The 25,519-nt window shown below is 65.5% G+C and overlaps 2 protein-coding genes across 9 annotated transcripts in view; one reads left to right on the top strand and one right to left on the bottom strand.

The window, feature by feature from the left end:
- The window catches only part of NFIC (nuclear factor I C), a 46,112-nt gene extending 27,424 nt beyond the window's left edge, over positions 1–18,688 (top strand). For 2 of the 8 annotated variants that reach the window (XM_054805159.1, XM_054805158.1), the window contains exons 3-11: positions 4,820–4,891; positions 5,426–5,500; positions 5,660–5,783; positions 5,907–6,031; positions 8,040–8,168; positions 8,287–8,471; positions 9,960–10,119; positions 11,779–11,864; positions 13,928–18,688. In XM_054805159.1, coding sequence (XP_054661134.1) covers positions 4,820–4,891; positions 5,426–5,500; positions 5,660–5,783; positions 5,907–6,031; positions 8,040–8,168; positions 8,287–8,471; positions 9,960–10,119; positions 11,779–11,864; positions 13,928–13,981 — 1,010 coding nt within the window. In that variant the 3' untranslated portion in view covers positions 13,982–18,688. Of the gene's footprint in view, positions 1–4,819; positions 4,892–5,425; positions 5,501–5,659; positions 5,784–5,906; positions 6,032–8,039; positions 8,169–8,286; positions 8,472–9,959; positions 10,120–11,778; positions 11,865–13,865 lie in introns of all 8 variants that reach the window. The other 6 variants (XM_054805161.1, XM_054805160.1, XM_054805165.1 and 3 more) reach the window with 4 other exon arrangements.
- Positions 18,689–20,613: 1,925 nt separating this feature from the next.
- SMIM24 (small integral membrane protein 24) lies at positions 20,614–22,069 on the bottom strand. Its single transcript, XM_054805651.1, has 4 exons — positions 21,902–22,069; positions 21,371–21,488; positions 21,248–21,286; positions 20,614–21,019 (listed from the first exon to the last, which is right to left on the bottom strand). Exons 1-4 carry the CDS (start codon positions 21,972–21,974, stop codon positions 20,926–20,928), a joined length of 324 nt encoding a protein of 107 aa, XP_054661626.1. The 5' UTR covers positions 21,975–22,069; the 3' UTR covers positions 20,614–20,925.
- Between the last annotated feature and the right edge of the window lie 3,450 nt (positions 22,070–25,519).

Here is a 25,519-nt window from a genome sequence, read left to right as displayed (position 1 = left end):
CCCCTGGTTGCACCGGCAGAGCTGGGTTGTCCCCCGACCCCCCATCTACCTTGTCCTTCCTCCTGCCCTTCCACCCTCCTGCCTTTCCTCCTGTCTTCTTCCTGCCTTCCTTCTGCTTTCCCTTCCCTCCCTCCCTCCGCCGTCAGCTCTTTACTTATTTTTCTTTTCTTCTTTCTTTTGTTCCTTTCCCTTTCCCTTTCTCTCCACTTTCATGTCTTCCTTCCTTTTTTCTTTCTTTTTCCCTCCCTTTCTCCCTTCCTTTCTGTCCTTTCTCCCATCCCTCTCTCCTCTCTCCCATACCTTCCCAGCAGCTGCACCCCTGGGTGCCCCCCAGCCCCCCCCAGTCCAGGGTGCAGGGGCTGGGTGCCAGCACCCTGGGGGGGGGGGAGGTCCCCAGGGGGGAGAGGGCGAGGGGCTCAGCCGTCCTTTTGTCTGTCCCACTCTCACCCATCCCTTTGTCCGCTGCCATCTGTCCCCGCTCGCCTCTGTGGGCGCTGGTAGCCCTGGATGTGGCCCAGGCCTGGCAGGGCCAAGCGAGGGGGCAGCCATGCTGCCTGCCTGGGGGGGTTCCCCCCGGCCGCCGCCGTCTCCCGCACTGGCCGGGGTCGGCCGAGGACAAACCCGCTCGCTCCCAGCGCGCCGGCGCTCACTTGCAGACGCCAGCCAACGTGCTTGCGCCTCCCCAGCCTCCCACCCGGGCCAGCTGGCTGCAGCCGGAGAACGTGGCAGCGGGGCACATCCGTCCCCCCCCCGCCGCCTCAGGGGATGCCTCCGGCCAGGACCTCCCCGGGGTTTTGCTCAGCTGAGGGAGGAGAAGCTGCCGCTCCCGGAGCATTTGCGGGCTGGCAGAGAGCGGGCTGAGACCCAGCAAACTCGTCTCACCCCCTCATAGCACTGCAGCCCTCTGGGCACCGTGGAGGGGCTGTGGCGGGGGGGAGCAGGGCGTTATAAAGAGCGTGGTGGAGGGGTTTGGTGCCTCCAGTGCGCCAGCCGGCCCGGCTGAGCCGGGATTTACCCAGCACACACGGCGTTTGTCGGGGTATTATATAAAGGAGGTTACACAAGCGGGTCTGTTCCGGGTTTTATGTAAGGGCCACCCCAGCCCGCCCGGCAGCGGGACGGGCAGCAGGACAGGCAGAGCCACTCAGACCAGTGGGGCCATTGTGGGGTGGGGGGTGCTGGGGGTCTGGCAGGGAGGGACCCCCAAATCACACACACACGCAGACACCCCTGCAGCCTCGCCCAGCCCCACATCACTTGGGCTCCCCCAAGTGTCCAGGTGTCCCCCCACCCTGACCAGGCTGTTCACTCTGGGCCCTAGTGATGCACGCTGTGGGGGGGAGCCAGCCGGAGGTGGGAGCTGTGCGTTGCTCTGGGGTAGGTGCTGGGGCTTCGATGCTGATGAGGGAGAGGCAGGGGGGCAATTCCCCAGGGGACTTAGCCCCGAGCCAGCCCCAGGGGAAACTGAGGCACAGGGCAGGAGCCTGCAGGCAGCAGTGCTGAACCCTCTCTCATCTCCTGCCCTATCACTCGCAGAGATGGAGGAGGAGGAGGAAAGCTGCTGCCCTCACCGGGGGCCTGGGCCGCACACGCTGGCGCCAGCGGCCCACCAGCCACGAGCATCCTCCAGCCTCTGCGCCTGCGCCCCGCGCCGCTGCCAGTAACACCGTGCCCTGTTACTGTCAGTGCCTAGGCACAGAGCCAGGGCTCTCCCGCAGCCACACCGGCCCCAGGGGGGCACCCAGCCTGCAGGGACCCCCCCTGCCCCCCCCCCCCCCCCCCCCCCCCGCTGCCCCGGTGTCATTCACACACGCTAAGGCCTCAGGCAGGGAGTCGCCATGGGGCCAGCGGCACCCTGCCAGGCGGCGGGGCCGGGGTGCCGAGGATCCATAATTCAATGGGTGGCACCGATCCAGGCTGCCAGTGCAGCTGGGAGCCTGGGCAGTCCTTGGCCCCCCCCACCCCGGCCCTGGGCACACACTTTGCTATTTTTAAAAGTGATTGGATCGACCTGTTTGGGCACCAAGTGCTCTCCCCCTCTGCACTGCGGGGACCCCCCGCACTGAACTCCCTCCCCCCTGGGCTCCTCGCAATGTGGCGGCAGGGTCCTCCCACCTTCATCCCCCACCCCAGCCCTGGGGGGGGGGGCAGAAGGGGCAGAGTGTCCCCCATCAGCGAAGCTGGGGGACATGGGTGTCTCCCCAGGCTTCTTTCACCTTCCCGGTGCAGCCACGCCACCCGTTGGGTGCTGGATTTGGTCCCTCGCATCCCTTGGGGGAAGTGAGGCTGCGGCGGGGAGCCCGGTGATCCCTTCGCCATTTTAGCGCACGCCAGCCGGCCTCAGGCAGCCGTCACATGGCGGTGAGAGCAGAGTTTGGCCCGGCCACGCTGCGCCGGAGGAGGCAGCCAGAAATCTGCTGGCGAGCTCGCCCTGCCCAGCCGCAAGGCTCGCTGGCAGTTGGGGGGGCACCGAGCCCGTGGCCCCCCGTCCTCGCACCCGCGTGCCTCTGTCAGTGGGGACACGAGAGTGCCAGGAGAGGACAGTCCTGCCGCCAAACCTCAGAGCTCGGGAAAGTCCCCTGTGCTCCGTGGGGTGCCATGGCAGGGGTGCTCGGGTTGGGGGAAGGCCCCCAGGGTGCCCCCCCCCCGGGAACAGGGGTGGGTGGGGTGGCATTGGCAGTGCTGGGTCAGGGTGATGCTGGTGAGAGGGTGTGAGGGCACAGGGACACGGGGGGGCGTGGAGGGGGGGGTACCCAGGTCGAGCGAGTGGCCCTGCCATTCTCCCTGGGGTGGAACAGGGGCCAGGCTGGGATGGCTTTGGGGGGAGCAAAGGGCTGTGCCAGGCATCCTGGGGGAGCAAAGATCGGCCTGGAGCATCTGGGGGTGAGCAGAGGTTCGTGTGGGGCGTGCAGGGTATCTCAGGGCGAGCAATCGTGGGATCGTGGGAGGTCCTGCGGACTGAGCGAGGGCCGCGCGGGCCACCTCAGAGGCCACCAGGTGTGGGCACAGCCTGGGGGGCTTCCTGGCGGCCGAGCAGCCCCCCGGCAGCGGGCAGCTGGGTGACATCCCCGGGGCGAGCGGGGGGCCGGGGAGCCCCGAGGCGACGGAGGGAGGGGGGGGGTGCGGGGAGCCGGGCTGGCCTCGGGACTGTAACCGCGAGACACCGCCCCGTGCCTTGGCCGGGCTCCACCGCTAACCACTTCCAGAGCCGCTGCGAGATTTGTTGTTTTAAGAGGCGAGGAGGGGCTGTGTCTGGCCGCGCGGTGCCCGTGGGCGCATGGGGGGTCCCAGCTGCCGCTCACCCCCTTCCCCAGCTCACTTGTGCCCCGCTTGCTCCCGCTGCCCGCTCCCGTCCGCTCGGGCATGTGGCAGCTTTCAAAATGGGGGGAAAAAAAAAAAAAAAAAAAAAGAAAAATTGAGAGAAGGGGGGGAAAAAAATCCCCGCGCCCGTTGCCGGGGGAATTTCTGCTCCCTAAAATGGCTGCCTGGAGGAAGCCAAGTGTGTGGGGAAGCGCATGGGCAAGCGCACGGGCACGGGGCTGGCTGGCGGCGGGATGCGGTGTTGGGGCGGGATGCCACGGGGCCGCCGCCATGAAAGGGCTGCCAGGCCAGCACAGGGAAAGGGTGGGGAGGAACGCCGGCAATTGGGGAGGGAGACAAAATGGCTGAGTTCGGCGTCGACGTCAAGCGGCCCCGGGGGTGGCGCAGGCGGCGCACGGGGGTGTCAGAGTGGGGAGCGGTGCGGTCCCGCTGCCCGCATGGCTTGGCCTGGCCAGCCAAAAATAACCGCCCAGGGAGCCGCGCGTGCGCAAGGGACTGGGGGCAGCACGGGCCAAAGGGGGAGAGAAAGGGAGAGAAAAAAAGGAAAGAAAAGGAAAAAAAACTCTGAGCTTCGGCAGGCAGGCTGGCAGTGGCGGCCGCTGTTTTGACGGTGGTGTTTGGATCATCGCAGCCCTTTCCCAGCATCAGCCAAACCTGTGAAAGAGAAAAGTCGAAGTGCAAGGAGTGGGAGGAAGAGGATGGAGGAGCCCGAGGAAGGATGAGGAGGGAGGGAAATACATGGCAAAAGTTTTGGAAGGGCTTTGGGAGCAGCCGGGTGAGGGGCACGTGACCCAGCCTGTGCCGGGGAGGAAGGATGCTCCTGCGCAGCTCAGGCCTCAGTGGGGCGGAGGAGCCAGAGGCTGCGCTGGCCGTGCCGTGCCGAGCTGTGCCGTGCCGTGCCGAGCTGTGCCGGTGCCGCTGAGCTCAGTGTCTGAGCCGGGTTGTTTTTAGCTAAGATGGAGCTAGGGGACAGTGGGGGCTTTGGGGGTCAGAGCACTTGCTGCCCTGGGGCCCTGCTGCCCTCCTGGGGGGCTTGGAGGAGGCAGGACGGGGTGCCACGGGGTGCCGAGGGTGATGCCCATCTGCGGTGATGCTGCCCGGTGGGGCAGGGATGGGTCACGGCAGTGGCCGGAGGGAGGAGAGGAGGCAGGGAGGCAGGAGTGGGGCCAGGAGGCCATCGCCCTGCCGAGGGGCGGGTCGAGCACCGTGGGTTTCCCTCTTGCGGGGAGCAGCCCCGTATCCCGCATGGCAGCGCGGGGGTGTCCCGTTCCTGTCGCGGGTGGGAGGGCCGCAGGGAGGCACGCTCAGTGGCTCTTCCTCGGTGGCTGGGGACGTACCGGCTCGGTCGTGGCACACCTGCAGGGTGGGAGCCACTGGCCAGACCGTGCCTCAGTTTCCTCCGTCCAGCAGAGCGGCGAGGGAGGCAGTTAGCCCGCAGGTAGCCCCCACTGGTGCCAGCATGGGGTGGCCTCACCCCAGCGGATTTTGTCTCTCGCAGATGCAGAGCAGAGCAGCAGCCCCCGGACGGGCATCGGCTCGGACCAGGAGGACAGCAAACCCATCACGCTGGGTGAGCAGGGCGGGCAAGGGCTCGGGCAAGGGCTCAAGGGACACCCCAGCCCATCCCTGCAGTGGGGGTGGCCCCCTCAACAGACAGGCATGTCCCGTGCACCGGCAGTTCCCGCCAAGTAGTCCAGTGCCCCCCAGCCAGCTGCTGCCTGGTACCTGCAATGAGCTGGGCATGGCCTCAGCCTTGTCCCACAGCCAGCAGAGCCCCGCTGGGGCCGTGTCCCTTGCAGACAGCAGCTGCCACAGGGGCCCCGTGGTGGGGGTGCAGCCCCCAGCCCTTCTGGTGCTCTCAGCCACAGGGAAACTGAGGCACGGAGCAGCCCTGGGGTGTCCTTGGCAGAGGGGCCCAGTCGGGGTGGGCTCTTGCTGGAGGAGGGAAGTGGAGTGACGCTGGCTGAGGGGTCAGGGGGCAGGTGACGTTACGGAGTATTTGGGGACGTTGCCGTGCCCTCAAGCATCACCACAAGGCAGTGCGGGGCAGGAGCGGTGGTCCTGTTCCCCCCCCCCCCAGCACTCCCTCCTCTCTCCTACGCAGATTCGACAGACTTCCAGGAAAGCTTCGTCACCTCGGGGGTGTTCAGTGTCACCGAGCTCATCCAGGTGTCCCGAAGTGAGTGCCACCATGATGCCACCACCCCCCTCCCCCCAAGCTGCCCGGGCACGACGGTGTCCCGACAGCTCCCCCATCCCGGTTGTGGGCTGGGGCTCCCCTCTCTGCCGGGCGGGGGGGCAGTGCTGGGTCCTCCCTGATCCCCCTGTCTCTCCACAGCACCAGTGGTGACAGGCACGGGGCCAAACTTCTCCCTGGGGGAGCTGCAGGGCCACCTGGCCTACGACCTGAACCCCTCCAGCACCGGCATGAGGAGGACACTGCCCAGCACCTCCTCCAGCGGGTAGGTGCACCAGGGCGATGCCGGGGCGATGCCCGGGCCAGCTCGAGTGGCCACGGGCCGCTGGCCATCTCACCGTGGGGGAGGCGGGCTGGTGCTAATCCCTTCCCTGCCCCCCCCCCCCAGGAGCAAACGGCACAAGTCGGGGTCCATGGAGGACGACATCGACACCAGCCCAGGGGGCGAGTACTATACCTCCTCCAACTCCCCCACCAGCAGCAGCCGCAACTGGACAGAAGACATGGAAGGGGGTAGGTGCCTCCCTATAGGGACCTCCCTATAGGTGCCTCCTGCTGCTATAGGGCCCCCAGCCAGCTCAATGGTTTTCTACCAGCGCCGCTGTCAGACCTCCCCAGTGAAAGCCTGGCACGTTGTACGTGCCGTGCTCTTGCTATAGGGCCCTCGGGTCAAAGCACGAGCTGGCTATAGGTGCTGTGGTGTTGCTATAGGACCCCCTAGCAAGTCACTGCTTCTCTGGGGGGGGGGGGGGCGTGTAGTGTTGCTATAGGGCCCCCCTGCTTGGGCACAGGCTCTCTATATGTGCCGTGGTGTTGCTATAGGGCCCCCTGATCTAGGCACAGGGTCTCCATGAGTGTCCAGGTGTTGCTATAGCCCCCCCACCCCTTTAGGCACAGGCTCTCTGTAGGTGCCGCAGATGTTGCTACAAGATGCCCCCCCCATATAGGCACGGGCTGTCTCTGTAGGTGCTCTCTATAGGGCCAGCCCAGTGCCCCAGCCCCACACCAGCCTCTCCCAGCCCCATGGCAGCCGCCGGCGCTATGGACAGCTTGCTTTCTTGCTTGGAGTTTTTTTTCTCCTTTCCTGTCTAGACAGCCCCAATTAGCTGTTCATTAAGAAAAGGGGGGGGGGGGCTGGGCTAATTAAAGCGATGCTGCGGGGCTGGCACAGGCGGCTCCCACGCCCCAGGGCACCTTCTCAAGGCTGCAGGCGAAGGAGCTGCTTGTCTCCCCCCTCCTTGGCTCTCATCCTGCCTCCCCATGCCCCCAACAGTGGGGCATCATCCATCCCAGCCCCCCCAGCCCTGCCAGAGCCTGGGGGTGCCCAGCACGGGGCCGGGGGGGTGGGGGTGGGTGATGCTGGAGGCAATGGTCCTGTCGGAGGGAGGCTTGGGGAAAGCAAATCCTGCCCCAGGACGGTGCCCAGAATGTGCCAGGGACTGTGCCCCATCCTGCCCCATGGCCTCCGCGGGCAGGAGGGTCCCGGGGGGAGATTTACCCCCCTCCCCAAAGTGTTGTGACGGGAGGGAGCTGGGCAGGGGTGTCCTGTCCCCTGCCCGTGGCCTGATCCAGGGCACGGTGAGTGGGGGTGGCAAGGGGGGGCTCAGCCGTGGTGGCGGGGGGGGGTTACAGCAATCCCGTACAGGATGTTCTGGGAAATCCTCCTAACCCCCCGCCTGAGAAGGGGCTAAACCCATTACCGGGCCTGGGCCAAATGGCCAGAGCTAAAGCCACAGCGGTGGGGGATTAACGTGCCGCCACCCCCTCCCGCTCAGCCCTACGCCCCAGGGTGGCCCTCGGGGACCCAGGCAGCCAGCGCTGTGGGGGGGTCTTCGGGCCGGGGCCGCGTGTCCCTGGAAGGATCACCGTCCAAGCCAGCACCTTTCCGCCTCCCTGGCAGCTCCTTGTGCTGGCAGGATGTGACCCCCGGCCCTGAGGTGCCACGGGAGGTGGGTGCCCAGTGGGGGCTGCAGGGTCATGGGGGCACCCGTGGGGGCACCCACTTCTGCACCTGAGGTGGGCACACGCACATTTGCAGAGCTGTGCTCACCTGCATGCACACACGTGTGTTTGCATGCACAGTTGTGCGCACAGGCACACACACGTGCTCCGACTGATGACCATGCGTGAACACATGCCTGCACACACGTGTGCATGTACACACATTCACACAGGTGCACACAGTTGTGCTGGTTGTACATGCATGTACACACATGCATGCACTTGCACGCGTGCAGGTGTGTGTACACTCGTGCACACCCGTATGTTTGTGCACACACACCTGTGGTACACCCATGGAGGCGCTCACACACGTGCATGCCCTCCTACACGGGCACAGACGTGTGCACACACACACACACACGCTAACACCCATGGACCCTCCCCATGCCCAGTCTGTCCCCAGGGTGCCCCTCATCCCAGGAACGAGCACCCCAACTCCAGGCCAGGCTGGCAGCAGCCCTGGGACTTTGGGGTGCTGCGGTGGGTGCCGGGGCGTGACGCTGCTCCCCACTTTCCCCAGGCATCTCCCCCACCGTGAAGAAAACAGAGATGGACAAGTCCCCCTTCAACAGCCCGTCGCCCCAGGACTCCTCGCCCCGGCTGAGCAGCTTCACGCAGCATCACCGTCCCGTCATCGCGGTGCACAGCGGTGAGTGTGCTGCCGGGGAAACCGAGGCACAGAGCGAGTGGGCGAGCAGGCGGGGGGCTGGGGCAGCCGCTAACTTGCAGTGACGCCGGTGGGTCTCCCCCTCCGTTCTCTCCCACAGGTATTGCTCGAAGCCCGCACCCGTCGTCTGCGCTGCATTTCCCCACCACCTCCATCCTCCCCCAGACGGCCTCCACCTACTTCCCCCACACGGCCATTCGGTACCCGCCTCATCTCAACCCGCAGGACCCGCTGAAAGATCTCGTCTCTCTGGCCTGCGACCCGTCCAACCAGCAGCCCGGACCGGTAAGGATCCGGCCCCCATCCCATCACCGACCTTGCCGTGGGGTGCCGGGGGCTGCCGCCAGCCGGGCTGCCAGAGGGGCGTCCCCTGGATCGTCTGCCGCCACTGCCGCCACCGCCGCCACGTGGGGAGTTAGGGTGCTCCGGTGGCACCCCGGTGCCGACACCCAGACCTGTAGTGCGTTCCTACCACTGCGGTTGGGGCGGAACAGCTCCGGCCGGTAGCTTGCGTTGGTTTGGGAGCGCCGCTGCGCCTGGTCCGTGTTGTCACCTCGTTTCTCCGGCGATGGAGGTGCCGTCCCCGTCCCCTGGCTCGTCACGAGGCGCTGCCTCATAGGGGAGACAGGGTGGTGGGTGCCGGGACTGAGCCGTCAGCTGGGGGTGTCTGGTGGGAGCAAGGTGTGCGGCAGGGGATGTGTGATCGTCGCCAAAGAGCCACCGTCCGCCAGCGTGCCTGGGAGAGCAGCGTGCTCTGTGTGCTCCATCCGCCCACGCAGCCGGCTGGTGACCTGCCAGCCCCGCCACTGTGCCGTGTCCCCCAGCGTCCCCACGGGGGTGGCAGGGCCGCACCGTGCTGCTGTGTGCCTTTCCTCACCCCAGCAACCAGCACCCCACACCCCAGCACCCCGTGCACCGCGTGCACCCAGCACACGCAGCACACAGTGCACCCAGCACCCCTTGAACCCAACCACATGCGCACGCAGCACCCCATGCACCCCCCCCAGCACCCTGCCTGCACAGCACACTGCACACCCAGCACCACACACACCCAGCACCCAGTGCACCCAGCACCCAGCACACCCAGCACCCGCACAACCCAGTAACCCACGCACCCCGCCCCCCCCCCCGGGCTCCCTTCCTGCCTGAAGCCAGGGGCCTGGCACGGCCACGTTCCCGCTCCCGTGCCCTCCTGCGCCCCTGCTCTGCCCCCTCCCCCCCCCCCCCGGATGCAGAGGGTCTTGGGGAGCCCCTCTGAGCTCTGCCCAGTGCCTGCCTGCTGCCCCTCGCCGGTGAGGCCTGATGCCAGGGTGAGGGGCACAGCCGTTCCTCCTTTGCACGGCGGCTCAGGGGCAGGCTGGCAGAGGCTGGATTCCAAGCAGGCCCCTGCCGGGTCGGGCACAGGGAGCTGGTACAGGAGCCTTCGAAGGCTGGCAGCACACCACCGCCGCAGGGTGCCCCTTCCCCACAGGCCACCCGCCGCCACGGAGAGGGGGGCACAGCGCCCCGGCTCCGGCATGCGCCGCCACAGGGCATGGCCCGCCCCGCCCCCCCCAGCCTAGCCCAAAATCCCCTGCACCGCCGTGATTTCCCTGTCGCTGGCGCCGACCGTTCAGGGCTGCTCTGAGACCCAACAAACTCGTGTCAGCGGTGAGGGATGCTCCATGCCCGTGCCGGGCGGCACCGGGGACTCACCGGGCCGGCTTTGCCGGTGCTGCGCGTGCTTCCTAATGGCTTGTGCTGTTTGTTTTTCTGTCTGTGTTGTGTCCCCAGTTAAATGGAAGTGGTCAAGTGAAAGTGCCCAGCCACTACCTGCCCACGCAGATGCTGGCGCCGCCACCTCCCCCCGGCATGCCCCGCTTGGCCGTCTCTCCTGACACCAAATCCACCACGACAACTACCGAGGGAGGGACGACCTCACCGACATCACCCAGTAAGCACCCTGCGGCGCCCACCCCTCTCCCCGGCCCGGCCGGGCCCCTCCTCTTTCAGGTCCCCAAGATCCCCCCCGTCTCGGTGCTGCTGGGGGGATGTTGGTGGAGGTGGCCTCCCTGCAGCCGGGGAGAGGGTGGCAGCCGGCACACAATGAGTTTGCTGGGTCTCAGGCAGGTCGGAGCGGGCAGGGTTTGGGCAGGCAGCTGTTGTGTCCCCCAAGCCGGGGGGTCCTATGCTGGTCCCAGGGACCAGCGCCCCTCTGAGAGAGCCGGGGGAGCAGGAGTGGAGCCACAGCGGGACTCCCCCAAGCCGATGTCCTGCCCAAACCCCCCCCCCCCCCCCCGGCACGGGCAGGGCTTGTGGGGCAGGCTGTTGCCTCTCTGTGCCTCAGTTTCCCCACCAGCTGGCAGCGGTGATGCTGCCAGCGACGTGGGGACCAGCCGGTTACGGGTGTGGCACTGGGGCTGGGGGCAGCGTGCCTGGCTGCGCCGCACAGGGATGCCGTCCTCTTGCTGCCACAGAGGTCCCCGGCGCTGGGGACCTCAGTTTGGTCAGGGGCTGTGAAGCAACGCGGGCGCAAGGACTGCATGTAGACCCCCTGGAACCCTTGGCGGGAGGCGCCTTGGGGAGGGGGTGGTCTTCATTAACGGTGGTGGCTGACAAGCTCATCCCCTTCCGCTCCACCTTGAGCTGCGTTAGTGCCTCAGCTGGGAGGATTTTGGGGCACCGGGCATAGGGCTGCAGAGGGGAGACGCTGGTGTCACCCCCAAGTTGGCATCGGGGTGCGTGCCACAGTGCTGGGACACTGTGCCACCTCCACACTCTGAGAGGGTTGTCCCTGTCCCAGTCCCGCTGTACCTGCGGGATACCTGGTACCCCGACAGGCTGCCGTGTCCCCACGAGGTCGAGCCCTGCTGTGGGGCACCGTCCCCAGGGGATGGGCCACTGCTGGGTGCTGCCAGCTGGCCGGCGGGCGTCGAGGTTGTGTGGCGTGAAGAAATCAAAGCCTGGCTGACCTGGAGGGGAGAGCTCGGGGTGGCCTGGCCTGGCCTGGCGGGTGACAGGGCTGCAGCCACGGGGAGGGACCAGGCAGTGCCAGTCCCCTCCCCGGGCGCAGGGAAGGATGTGCGCAGGGGACACTGGCTGTCCCCAAGGGGCGCAGAGGCCAGCCGGCTCCGAGCTCCCTGTGCCCCCCAGCAGCACCCCGCCTCCGACGGGGCTGAGCCCAGGAGCTCGGCAGGTCGGGGGGGTCCCACTGCTGGACCCCCAGCTAGGGGGTGGAGGCGGCAGTGGGGGACGTGGCCGAGTGGAGCCGGTGGCTCCCATCGCACTCACCGTACAGCAGCTCTGCTTGGGAAGCCACAGCGCCGGAACAGCAGGGGAGCACCCGTCCGCACCGGCACCCCCCAGCCTGCCGTCGCCCTGAAGCCGCCCCTCCAGCAGGGCACAGGCACGGGCAGCACCGCCCTGGGCACAGCATCGCTGGCCTCCGCTCGCCTGCCGCCGGGACGCAGCCAGGGACGTTGCCTGGCTGCCAGCGCCGGGTGCCTGGGACGCCCGTCCCGGCAGTGCCAGGGAGCGGGCCGGGCTTGGCCCCGGGGGGGACGATGGCAGTGCCACCGGCAGCCCCGTTAACGAGCTCTCGTTTGTTCCCCAGCCTACTCTGCACCAGGCACGCCCCCTGCGAACCGTTCCTTCGTGGGATTAGGACCAAGGGATCCTGGGAGTATCTATCAGGCACAGGTGAGAGTGGGGATGCTGCTGGGGGGACCCTCCTGCCCTCGCCCCAGACACTGCTGCTGTGGCATCGCTGTGGGCATCTCTGCCGTGGGCGTGGTTGTTGCGGGCATCGCCGTCCTGGGTATCATTGCCATGGTGTTGCTGACACGGGCATCCCCATCGCCGCTGTGGGCATTGCCACCGTGGCATTGCTGCCGTGGATATTGCCACCATGGGCATCGCCGCTGTGGGCATCGCCGCTGTGGGCGTCGCCACCGTGACATCACTGCTGTGGATATTACCGCTGTGGGCATTGCTGCCGTGGGCGTTGCCACCATGGGCATCACCACCACGGCATCGCTGCCCCGGCGTTGCTGCTGTGGGCGTCATTGCCTTGATGTCGGCGCTGCGGGCATTGCCACCACAGGCGTTGCTGCCACGGCATCCCCACCACGGCCATCGGCCGCCCGGCACCCTCTGCTGGGGCCGTGGCACTGCTGGTGGCTCAGGGCCACCAAGGGTCCCCCAGGGCAGAGGGAGGTCGCTGCCGTGCCCGCACCTGGCACCTTGCCCTCCTCTCACCAGGTCCCGGCTGTGCCCCCAGCATCCCCAAACGAGAGGCGCCGGGGCCACGCGCCCCCTCTCCAGGTGGGCACGGCCACCCTGCTCTCGCCAGACTGCACCCGCCGGCCGCTCCAGCCACAGCGGGATGTGGTGTGCGCCTTTCCAGCGGCTTTTCATTAGTTCTGGGTATTTTTTAGCCGATAGTTTGTGAGCCGGCACCGGTGCCGTGGGCAGTGCTGAGGGACTAGGGCAGGAGTGCCAGCACCTCGCCTCACTTGTGATACGAGTTGGTCGGCCTCAGTGGTCCCAGCAGGGGCAGCTTCGGGAGGCTGCAGCCCTGCCCGGCGGGTGACGCTAGTGCCAGGGCAGCGGGATGGGTGTGTGGATGGCGCCGGCGTGCCGGGGGCACCCCGGGGTGCTACACCCGCTGGAGGCGAGTGCTCAGGGCACTGAGCTGTGCCATGGGGCAGCCAGAGGTGCTGTGCTTTGCCAGGCTGCAAGCACTTGGGGACTGTGAGCTGTGCCATGGGACACCCAAGGGTGCTGTGCTGTGCCAGGGTGTGAGCACTCGGGGACCGTGAGCTCAGGCACCCAAGGGTGCTGTGTCATAGCAGGGGGCAAACACCGGGGGCCCAGCTCTGATCGCAGCCCCCCCCCCCATCCTGCCTCAGTTTCCCCAGTCCTACATGTGGGCGGAGCACAGTGGGGTGGGCACCCCGAGGCCTTTGGGTCCCTAAACAGGAGACACGAGGCAGCTCCGGGAGAGCCCCGGGGGAGCAGGGTGCCGGGGTCCCTGCACCCCCCCAACCACCCAGGGGTCACGGCCACTCGCAGCCCCAGCACCCCAGGGTCCCTGTCCCTGTGCACGTGTGTCCAGTCACGCTGCGGGAGCCTCCCCAGGGCTCAAGGATGCTCTGAATGGGGAAACTGAGGCGCAGAGTAAACGAGGTGGTCCCTGTGTCCCTGAGGGGGTAGCTGAGACCTGCTGCTCTCAGGTCATGTGTGGCAGGGCCGGGAAGGGTTAAGGGAAGCTGCGGCCCCGAGCTGTCTCGTTGCCAACGGAAACCAGACATGAGGTAATCAGGGACGAACTTGAACTTGGGGCTGGGGGGGGGTGGAGACAATGGGAGGGTGGCAGGGGGCCACCCCGTGGGGTCCCCAGCCCTGCCACCCCCCCTGCCCATCCCCAAGCGGGACCATTCCCTGGGGAGCGTTGCCTTCGCTGTGGAGGGACCGCGCCACCGAGGGGGGGGGCACGGGTGGCCCCGGCGCAGAGGACTGACAAACTCGGTGCAGGAATGGGGACGCCAGCCCCACGCTGGGCAGCAAGGCGAGCCGAGCTGGGTGACAGCTTGGGGACAGCTGTCTCAGGGTCGGGGGTGGGGGGGGGACATGCCGGGGGAATGGAGCGGCTCCGCGGTGCAGAGCACTAACGCCAGCCTCTCTCTTCTCTCCCGGCAGTCCTGGTACCTGGGATAACCCCCGCCGTGCCGCCCCTTCGCCTCCCTTCTCCTCTGCTTTAGGCACCCCCAGAGGAACATCCCCGTCCCCGAGCGCCAGGCCCAGCCTTGCGGTGACGACGGAGAGCGTGGACTCACGACGATGATGACGACGACAAGCAAAACCCACACCCGAAGAGCGAGGGAAAGGAAGAAGGAAAAAGGAAAACTTTTTTAAAAAGGAAGAAAAAAAAAAAAAATCCAAACAAAACAACAACCCATCCCAGGAGGACCTTCCCCCCGCCCTGTGGCGATGCGCCAGAAAACAAAGAAACAGGAAAAAAAAAGAAAAGAAAAAAAACACTATTATTTGCTCCGTCAGCCGGCGCCGCGCCGAGACCTGACACAACTCGTGCCAGCGATGCCTCCCGGAGCGGCAGCGAGGCTGCGGCGCCAGAGCCCTGCCGGCCCCTCGCCGGAGGGTCAGATATGCAAACGGCTCTTGACTCTCTCATTCTTGCCGCTATGTGAGTAAAAAAAAAAAAAAAAAAAAATCAACCCCCTCCCGCCACCTCCCCCCCTGCCCCGGCCGCATGCAGACTCTCGGGGGCCGTGGGGTCGGGGTGGGCCATGGGGGGGGTGGGGGTACGGCTCCTGCTGCCGGTTCCCAACCGATGCGACCACGCTTGCCGTCGGGGTGATGTGATGCTCCGTGCCGTGAAAGCGCCTTTGGGGGTGGGCGACGCTGTGCTGCGGTGACGCGGTGGCCAGCTCAGCCTGACACGAGCGGGTTGCACAGGAGGAGGGAGCTTGGGGCCACGGAGGGTTCATAGGCACGGGCTGGAGACGGTCGCAGCGGCGGTGGCACCCCGATTCCCGCGGGGACGCAGCGTGGGGACGCTCCCACCGAGGCCCCAGCAGGACCCAGGCTGCCACCATCGGGCCAGGGCACGGGTCCCCGTCTCTGCGCTGCCTTCCTCGGCTCCCCGGCGTGCACCGGCCCCATCCCCGTGCGTCCCCACATGTGTCCCCGTGTCCTCCCACGTGTCCCCACGCCTGGTGGGGTGTCCACGTGGCCGTCGTGGGGTGTGCGTCCGTGTCTGAGCTATGCATTCCTGTGGACAGGTACCAGGTGGATGGCGAGGAGAGGGTGCGCGCGTGTTGCACATTTTGTAGGAAATGCACTTTTAAGAGGGAATCGTTAAAAAAAAAAAAAAAGAAAAAGAAGAAAGGAAAAAAAATCACAAAAAAGGAGGAAGAGGAGGAGGAGGAGACGGAGCCCCTGGCACTGGCTTGCTGGGATGGCTGGTTTGGGGTTTTTGGGGTTTTTTTGGTTTTTTGGGTTTTTTTTTTTTTTTTTTAAATACAAAAGGATGGAGAAAAGGAGCCTGAGCGAGGGCGAGGGCAGAGCCAGCCCCACGGAGCCCCCAGCCCCGCGTCAAGTGCCTGAACTGCGGCGGGGAGGGGTCCCGGGACCCCCGGAGGAGCCCCCAGCCGATGACAGCGCTGGAGGAAGAGCGCAGCCGTCCCCGTCCCGCGCAGTGGCGGCGTGGCTGGGAAGGGGACGCGGGAACGTGGCAGTGCCTTAGAGAGGACGGACCCATGCAGCGGCCCAGGCGAGGAAGATGAGGAAGATGATGAAGGTACCCGGCGTCTCCAGCGAGATGGTGGCAGCCACGGAGGATACTGGTCCCAGGCGTGACCCCAAAGGGATCCCGGGGAGCCCACAGCCCAGGGGATGCCCCACGGGTGACGATGGAGAGAAGCCACCGTGGGATGTCCGGGAGCAGGGGACGTCACCGAGGCCACCGCCGCCGACCGCCCGGGCCCCTCCCCTGGCACCCGATGCTGCCCTGTGGACCACTGGCATCGCATCCTGCATCCCACCGGCCCCCCGCTGCCCCCCACCCCCCCGCATCATTTCCCACCCCACCCGGGACGGCACAGTGAGGCCGGATCCTGCCCGCCCGCGGCGCGGCACCGGAGAAAGGGCTGACGCAGGAAATCCCGGGAGATGAAAAAAATAATCAGAAAGGACAAGAAAAGGAGAAAACCCACACAAAAAAAAAAAAAGAGGAAAAAACAAACAAACAAACGAAAAGCGCTTGGCGGAGAGGGAAACCTGTTGGGTTTTTTTTGGTTTTTTGTTTTTTTTTTTTAAGATCTGAGAAAAGAAACACATAGAAAAAAAAAAGAAAAGGCAAAAAAAAAAAAAAAAGACAAATAAACTGCATGGTGCTTTAACAGGATCTGGTGACCTGGCTCAACCCAGCCGCGGATGGCTGATGCTGTGCATGGCAGACTGTATTAACCGGCTCTACCTTCCCCTTCAGCAAAAGAGAAAAAAAAAAAAAAAAAGAGGAAAAAAAACAACAAAAAAATTCTGTATAAAAGAAAAAAAAAGCCGTAAAAAAAAAAAAAAACACAAGAAAAAAAAAATCCATGTTTTCCTAATTTGCACGAAATTTTATACCACATGATGTGCCTTGCCTTTGAAGACTAAGTATTACCGGACCCGATATCAGTGCGAGGGAGTCGCTGCATGCCCGGGGCTCCCGGGGGGCCGGGGGGGCCGGGGGCGGCCGCCCCCCCCTCGCCTCCTGCATGGCTTCTTCTCGGCCGGAAAAGTCCCTTTTCTCTCTATTATTATTATTTTTTTAACCAATTTTCCCCCTCGGAAACGTCTTCCAGTTGGTAATACCGATGCATCTTCTGCGCCAACACACCGGAATATGCAATAGCCGCTCGGCTGCGCCGGCGAGGGGGGGTCCAGCCAGGGGGGGGTCTGGTGGGGGGCGGGGGGCGGCCACCCCTTTGCTTTGCCTCTCTCTTTTTTTCTTTTTTTTTTTTTCTTCCCTTTTGGGGGTTTTTATTTTGTTTTTCTGCTTACAGCAACCAAAGGCAGCGAGGCGGGAGGCGGCAGGAAAACCCCCCCCCGGGTCAAAGCCCACCCCCCCCCCCACCCCCCCATAATGGTCGGGGGAACCGAGGCGCCCGGGTGCGGCAGGATGGACGAGGATGCGGTCAGGGTCCCTGCGGGGAGGACCAGGGATGGAGACCCCCATGGCTGAGCCTTTACTGGGGGGGGGGGGGGGGCACAGCATCCCACACACCCCCTTGGGCGCCCCCCCCCCTTCATTGGTTTTCAATGGGGCGCAGGGCTGGGAGGGCTGAGCCCAGCTGCTCTTGTGACAGGAATGGAACCGTGTGAATGTAGTTGTGCCCCCCCGCCCCGGCCCAGGCTGGTGTCGGGGGGGGGGGCACAGCCCCCTCCCCACCTCTGTCCCCATCCGCTTCATCTCCGGGGGTCTGGCCGGCGCAGTGGGGAACAGGCAACGTCCCCTCTCACCGTCACTTTGCCTATTCCCTGCTGTGCCAACCGCCGAGCGGGGTCCCGACACCCCCAAAAAATCCAGAATTTGCCTTAAAACCCAAGCGTCCCGCCGGCCAGAGAGAGAGAGAGAGAGAGAGACACCCCCCCACCCCCACCCCCCGCACCCTCCCGAGGCTGAGGACTGACGTGGGTCGTGACACCAATGGGCAGGTGGCACCGCACGTCACTGCTGCTTTGTAATGAAGAAACGTTGTTAGCAACATTTTTTTAAAATTTTTAATTTTTTTTTTTTTTTTTTGGTGTCCAAAAGTATTAGTGGGTGTTTGGGGGGGGGGGGGGGTTGGGTCACGTCCCACCGGTTTTTTTGGGGGGGGTCCCATGGGGCAGGGAAACATCCTTGGGAGACTCTTCTTTACGCAAGGTGCAGTATTGATTTCTGCAAGGACAATGCAACGCGGGGAGCGGGAGGTTAGCGTCCGCTTGGGGGAAAAATAAATTACAAAAATCGAATTTAAAAAAAAGGAGAGAAAATGAAAAAAAAAAGGGGGTTTTAAGACTAGAAAAGGATTAGCTCTAAGCAAAAAAAAGAAAAAAAAAAATTATTAAAAAAAGCATTTTCAGCGGTGACCGGAGTGACGGCCAGCGGAGGGGGGGAGCGGGGGGCACCTGGGGCAGCCTCCCGTCCAGCTCCCCCGGTGAGCGTGGGGTCTGGGGGAGCCGAGGGGCGCAGGCGCCCCTGGGGCCTGGCCCCCCCCCCACCCCGCGGACCCCCCAGCCCCACAGGGGCACAGCCAGGGGGGGTCTGTGTGTGTGTGTGTCCCCAACTTTTGCTGCCTTTACCCCCTGGGGCCTGCAGTACGTCTGGCTGGGCTGCAGCCGCGGCCCCCCCACCCCCCAAAAAACCCTGCCCTCGGCAAGAAAAGCACCTTAAAAAATGTTAAAAAAAAGGCAAAAAAAAAATCGACGCCCCCCCCCCCCAGCCCGGAGGGCGGCAGCGGGGGGGGGTGTGGGGGGGTGTGTGTTGGGGGGTGTCACACCGGGGGCTTTCCCTTGGGGGTCTGGGGAGCCCCCGCTGCCCCCGGGGTCTTTGCACTGCTCCCCCCGACACCCCCCCCCGGGGCCGCACCCCCCCGGCTCTGCCCAAAGGGAATATGCAAACTGCCCCCCCCCGGGGACGGAGGTGGGGGGACGACCACTAAGTTGTTTTCTTTTTTATTATTTTTTTTTTAAAGCCTTCTCCCTTATTTTTTATCCCCCCCACGGCCTCTGGGCTCGGTGGCCACAGTCGGGGTGGGCGCAAAATTTGGGGGTGGGGGGGACACGACACCCCGACAGGATGGGGATCGGGGTGGGGGGGGTCCGCTTGACAATCACCGCGCCCGGGGCTCCCGCGGGGGGGTTTCATGCACTACAGTCTCTTCTAGAGGGTTTTTAGTCGGGCTCATCGGCTTAAAAAAAATTAATTAAAAAATAGTCCTTGTGACCTATAAATAAAAAAAAAATAACCTGTACATATATATATATATATATCTCCACATATATATATATGGGGCTGCAGGGGCCGGAGGTGGGCGTGGGTCCCTGCAGGCCAACACACAGTTAAGGTACTTTAAAACGCAAAGGAATATATATATATATAAAACCCCTATATATATATATATATATATATGTCTTGTTTGTTGTTGTTTTGTTTTTTTGGGTTTTTTTTGTTGGGTTTTGTTGGGTTGTTTTTTTTTGTACTATGAGTTTGGAATTGCTGCTTTCTGTCCCCCCCCGCCCCGGGCTCCTGCCGCCGGCCGGTTCGGGCAGCACCCGTGGGTGCCCCGCGCGATGCCCGCGGGCAGGTGGGAGCAAAGGTGGAGACGGGGCGGGGGGGGGGGGGTGGGGGGAACCCACCCCTGGGCAAAGAGCGGCAAAAGGAGAGAAACCGCCCCAAAAAGGCGTCGAGGTGGCAGCCGGCAGGACCTTGACTCACACCCATACCAAAAATCCCGCCGCAGTGCCTCCGCGCCGCCGGCTGCCCTCGCCTGCCTTTTTGGGGGGGTCCCCCCTTCCCGCCCCGCGGGGTGACGGGTGGGTGCCCCCTCCCTCGCAGTTATATTTTACTAGTTAGCCGGATTCTCGCTTCTCGCTTGCCGCAGCCGTTACACACCCGCCGAGCGCACCAGGGCCGCGAGCCGGGGCCGGGACCCCCCCAATCCCCCCCAAACTCCGTCTGTGCCCCCCCCCCGGCCCCTGCATGACCCCCCCCACCCCGAGCCCCTCGCTCACCTCCCTGGTGCTTCACAATATTTGATTATACCATTGTACGCAGCCATTACCGATAGCCGCCGCTCCTGCCTACATACCAGTTACTGACCGTGACTATGGATTTTGGGGTTTTTTTTGGTTTTTTGTTTTGTTTCTTTTGTTTTGGGTTTTTTTTGTTTTTTTTTTGTCCCCCCCCTCCCCTATGCAAAAAAGAGAAAAAGAGACAAAAAAGAAGAAAAAAACAAAAAAGAGAAAACTGACACACAAAAAAAAGATAAAAAAAAGAAAAGAAAAAAAAAAGACAAAAAAAAAATGTATAAAAATTAAACAAGCTATGCTTCAACTCCAGCCCGCCTCCGCCCTTCCTTCACTCCTCCTGGGGAAACTGAGGCACGGCACCCGGCCTGGGGAGAAACTGGGTGTCCACGCTGGGGAGGGGGGGCACTGGGACAGAGCTGTGCCGGGCAATGGGTGCCCATCGCCCTGAAGGGGGGACCCCCACCCATGGGTGCTCTTGGCCCCGATGAGGAGGGTGGCCGAGCGGGAGCAGCAGCACCCCAGGGTGCACCCGCAGCCCGGCCTGGGGGCTGTGGGGGGGGGTGGGGGGGGTCGGGGCAGGCGCAGAGGGGACACACGGGGACAGGGACACGAGTGGGGACAGCCGTGGGCTCACACGGGGACGCGGCACTGTCACCACCTCCTCTGCATCAAAACCTTGGCCACATGACATCGCCACGTCATGCCCTTGGCATGGTCGCCTCACCTGTGTGACATCATTGATCGTTGCCCTCACCCGTCTGACATCATTGGTCGAAGCTGTGCGTCACCCCCCACAATCCCCATCGTCCCCATCCCGAAGAGCTGCTCAGGACAGCGGGGGGGTGCCAAGGCTGGACGCTCCCCCCCCCCCCAGGCATTCCCCCGTGACACCCGTGGGTCCCCGAGCACCCGGGCCGTGGGGCAGGACGCCGGGCCCAGGGCGTGTCGGGGAGCAGCGGTACGGCCGGACACCGGCTCTCAGCCTCGCCGAAGTCGCTGAGGCCTGGCAGCTCATCACATGCCAGGAACCCGCCATCGCCCCCCTTGCACCCAGCACCCTCGAGGGCAGCGGGGCAGCACCGCGGGCCCCATCCTGGGGGTGCAGAGCTCTGCGGGGGCACGGTGACACCAGACGCTTGATGCCAGGGCAGGCTGCAGACCTTTTACTGGGGTACAGCCGGGGCACCCGCCGCCCCCCCAACGGGCGGGACCCCCAGGGCTGGGGGGTGCGGGGCGACCCCGCTCCTGTCCCTCATCACCTCCTGCCCGATCCACTCCGGCGGGTAGTTGATCCACGCCGGGTCTTGGCGGCAGCCGGGGCCGCCGCGGCACCTCCCGCCCCTCGGCCGCCCCGTAAAACCCGGCGCGGATCTGCAACCCGCGGACGGGGCTGAGGACGTGGTCCCCGACGGGGCGTCCCCAGGGCCGGGCACCGGGTGGGCGGCGGACGGTCACCGCCTCAGAAGGACGTGGCCTTGCTTTGCTCCTCGCTGTCGCTCTCCTCGTCGCTGTTCTTCTCTGCCGCTGGGTTGGTGCGGCCGGCCCGCTCCAGCCTGCTGGGAGGGAGGTGTCAGCGAGGCATAGCCGCCCCCCCCGACGGGACCCCCCCCACCCCCCGGCCTGCTCCCCTGGGGCGTCACCGTCGCCAAGGACGCGCCGGGCCACGCACGGCACCGCCGCACCACGCGTGACACCGCCAGCCATGCCGCCGTCCCCAGGGGGAACCGAGGCCGGGGTGGGGGGGGGCGGTGTCACCCCCGCAGCCCCCGGAGCTGCCGTACCTGCCGGTCCCCTGGGTGTCCTGGAGGCCGTCCTGCTTCCTGCGAGGGGAGAGAGGGGCTGAGCAGGGCCCGGGGACGGCGCTGTGCCCACCCCGCAGCACCCTCGGCCGCCCCCCGGCCTACCTGCGCCTCCGGAGCTGCCAGAGCCGGTTGACGAGCAAGAGCACGAAGACGATGAAGAGGAAGACGACGACGGCCGTGAGGCCAATGAGCCAGGGCTGCAGCTGCTTGGGGCCGGTGCCTGCGCAGCAGCGGGACGGGGATGGGGGCGGGGAACCCCATCCTGCGGGGAACAGGACCCCCCACCCCCCCCACCCCGTCCTGCGGCACAGGGTCCTGGGGACGTTGGCGGGTGCTCATCGCCACCCCCTCCCCACTGTCCCTTGGGTGCTGAGGAAGCCGGCCCCGACACAGCCACCCCACACACAGCCAACCCGTCCCCGGGAGAGCGTGGGGGTGCCTGGCACGGGGCGGGACAGCAGGCAGGTGTCCCCGAATCTTCCTGCTCTGCTCCCAAAATGGTTGCTGCCAGGGCACTGGGACAGACTGGTGCTATTGGGAAGGTCTCCCAGGAGCTGATCCAATGCCCTGGGGCAGGCACAGCCACCCCATCCAGGGCACCCCAGGGGTACAGGGGGCTGCAGAGTCACCTACCGGCCTGTCCCCGGGCGCTGGCGGTGAGGACGAGCAGCACCAGGAGCGAGAGGGGCTGCGAGGCCCCCTGCATTTTCAGGCAGAGACGGGCAGAGGGCTGGGGCACGGCCGGATCCTGCACCCTGAGGTGGGCTCCTCTCCCACAGCACGGCCGGGGCCGAGTGCAGGCGCCGCTCTTTGCACCCCGGGGCCAACGGGCGGCTTTTATTGGGCTCGAGAGGGCAAGTGCCACCGAGCGCCATGGCAACGTGGCTCCTGTAACCCTTGGGAGGTGGCACCTCTCCCCCAGCTCAGCCACCAGCACCCTGCGGCACCCAGCAGCCACCACCTCAAGGACCCGTGTCCAGGGCCGGGGTCACCCCCCCGGGGTGGGTGAGTGGATGGGGGTGGGATGGAGGGACAATGGGCAGGTGGGGGTGGGTGAAGGGAGGGACAGATGGGCGGGTGGGAGGATGGATGGAGGGAGGAAGGGACAGACGGACAGATGGATGGGTGGGTGGGTGTTTGGAGGGACAGACGGATGGGTGGGTGGGTAGAGGGACAGACAGAAGGACAGATGTGTGGAGCAGTGCCCACCCTGCCTGCTGCCCCATCCCAGTCTCTCCCCTCTGCCCGTGGGGCACCACACCCCGTCCCTGCTGGGGCAGAGCCCAGCGTCCCATCCCCACGGACGCGGCTCCCGTCCTGCAGTGTCGTGGGGACGGGGCAGCAGCGGGGGTGCGGACAGTGCCAGGCCAGCCCCCGCTCCCGGCCCTCACCAGGCCCAGGCCAGCTGCACCCCGGATGCGATGGCTGGTGCTGGCGGGACCCCGTCACGTGCCTGGGGAGCACCCAGGTACCATGAAGAGCTAAATATTAACGGTGTTATCGGGGAGGCCTTGGCAGGGCGAGCTGCTCCGCCCCGCCTCGCAGCCCCCACCTGCCGGGACACAGGGGAAACTGAGGCACGGGATGGCCAGCGGCACCCCAGGGAGAGGCCGCGGGCTTTGACAGGGCCACCCAGCCCGTGGTGATTCCCTGAGGGGTGAAGGAGCCTGGGGACATGGGGGGCAGCGTCCCCACCAGAGGGATGGCGGCGGTGGGGGGGGTGGGGGGGTGGTCCAGCACCAACCTGGGTTTAAGGCAGGGGATGGAGGTCCCTGTGACGCAGCCCCCCACCCAGAGCTGGAGTGGAGCTCATGGGTGCTTTGCCCCCCAAGACTGGCTTTGGGGACAGCTACGGGTGCCACTGAGCTCTGCGCCACTGGGAGGGGGCACAGCCTGGCGTGGAGGCACCGAGGGGGCTGGGGGGGGGGGGGATCGACCCCCAGCATACAGCTGTCCGTCTGTCTCTCCCCATGCATCTGCACGTGGTTGTGCTGACGTGGGCCTCCCCATAGGTGCGTGCATCCATGTTTCCATGTGCATGCGTGCACACCCATGTCCACACACACCCCCTGTGCACAAGTGTGTCTGTGCCCACGCCCGTAGCGTGCCCCTGTGCCAGGGGTTTGCACCTCTGAGCGCCCACCTTTACATAACCACACGTGCATCCACGTCTGTGCACCCACGCGTGTGTCCCTCCCCACGTGCCCACGCCTGGGGGCTGGTGCAGCTCCCCCAAGGGATGTTGCTCCCCCCTCCCAGAAGAAGGTCGGGGTATCCCCCCCGCCACCTCCCCGTGCCCGGCTAAGGGGGCAAGTGAGCAGGGCTGGGGCAGGCTGCTTTATTGGGGGGCAGCGATAGCAGCCCCGAGATGAGACGTGAGGCCGCGCCAAGGACAGTGAAGTTACGCGCCAGCACCGGGCAGCATCACCCCTGCGCCCGAGGGCCGCGCTGTGACCCGATGGCTGGGCACGGCTGCAGGGGCCCGGTGGCGGCGGTGGTGGGGGCATCCCCTGGCCCTAGAAAAACCTCTTCTTGTGGGAGTCAGCGAAAGAGATGGAGCTGCGCGGGGCAGTGGTGAGCAGCCCCAGCGGGACGTCCATGCCAGGCAGGGCGCCGGCGCCTTCGCCCTCCAGCTTCACCTCTGCTGGCACCCCGTCCTCCAGCCACTCCACCTCCAGCACGGTCCCCTCAGCCATCACAGCCTTCTCCTCCTCCGGCTTGGGCCCGAACGCCCAGTCTGCGGGGGCAGAGACGGAGCTGTCGGTGGCACATCCCTGCCGCGGCAAAGGCTCCGGGTTTGGGGGGACCTCCCTTCCCCCCCACCCGGCCCCAGGAGGAGCTCCAAAGCTCAGCCCCGCTCTGGGCAGCACTCACCAGCAAAGTCGTGCACCAGGTCCTTGATGAGGTGCCCCACGATGGCGTATGCCACCACCAGCACCAGGGTGGCCGCCATCACCAGGTAAAGGACATAGCGGGGCAGGCGGATGCTGTCTAGGGCGGGGGGCTTGTAGTCCACGTACAGCACCCCATCCTCCTCCTCGGAGGGAGACTGCAGCAAGTGCCGCGACCCCCGTGCCCCCCCAGTGCCGGGGAGCGGGGTGCCCCCTGCCAGGGCCATCGCCAGCTCCCCCCGCACCCCAGTCCTGAGCCGCCAAAGCCTCTGCCGCACAGGAGGCCGCAGGGGAGAAGCGGCATCTGGGTCCGCAAGGCTCCCCGGTGCTGGCGGCTCACGGGGACGGCGGGGTCCCCACGCCCGGTGGCAGTGCCGCTCGCCCGCTGCCGCCAAAGGACAGAGCATCCGCGGGAAGGAGCTTAGCGCCTGCTAATCCGGGCACAGCCCCGGCAGGCTCAGCCTGGGGGGCGACCAGCGGGCTCTGACGTGGCTCAGGGTCCCTAGAACCTGCCCCTCTGGCAGCACTGCAGGTACATCCATCCCCCTGGGAGCGGGGAATGGTCTGCAGCTGGAGAGCCCCCAAAAGCTGGGATGGAGACACCCCAAGGCCTCCCCTCCCCTAAGCCCGGCTAAATCCCTCGGCAAGGCCCTGGATTTCCCGAGCAGATGGTGTGAAATCCCGGCGGCAGCAGTGCCCTGCCCCAGAGGACACGGCACCCTCCGAGCCGGGAGGCAATGGGCAGAGGGGCTGGGTGCCACAGGGGCCCCCCCTTTGCTGCGCAGCCCCACGGCGAGGGGCCGCCACCTTCCTGAAGCGTCACGTCGGCCACGGCGTGTGGCACCCCGGTGCCCAGCACTGCTCCTCCGGCGAGGAGCAGCTTGCAGAGGGGCGCGGGGCCTGGGCATCGGCCAAAAACGATGCCCTCCGCGCCAGGAGGGTGCGGGGTTTGGCCTGGACCAGCGGCAGCCTTGAAAAATAAATCCCAAACCCTTCCCAGAGTAGGTTGGTCAGGGAGGGATGAAGGTGGCGTGGGGTTCGGTGCCAAGTCAGGGCTCAACGCCCAGGCCCTCCTCCACCCCAGCACACGTCCCGGCTCTACTGCACTCAGGTCGCCCCCGGCCAGATCCTAGCCACAAAAATGCCAGTTTCTTTCCAATTTGGGCTTAAAAGGCATTTGGGGGAGCGGAGGCAAATGCCGGCTCAGAGAGATTTGGAAACAACCCTGTGTGGTCTGAGTGAGTCACCTGTAGAAACGCTGGAGAAGAGCAGAGAGCAAGGGTTGGAGCAGCCGGGGTGATAAGGAGGGACAAACGCAGCAGGGAAACACGCCGGCAGCGTGCCGAGACCCGTGTGCCGA

The sequence above is a fragment of the Grus americana genome, chromosome 28, assembly GCF_028858705.1.
Source record: "Grus americana isolate bGruAme1 chromosome 28, bGruAme1.mat, whole genome shotgun sequence".
Lineage (NCBI taxonomy): Eukaryota > Metazoa > Chordata > Aves > Gruiformes > Gruidae > Grus > Grus americana.
This window is presented reverse-complemented; position numbering and strand designations above follow the sequence as displayed.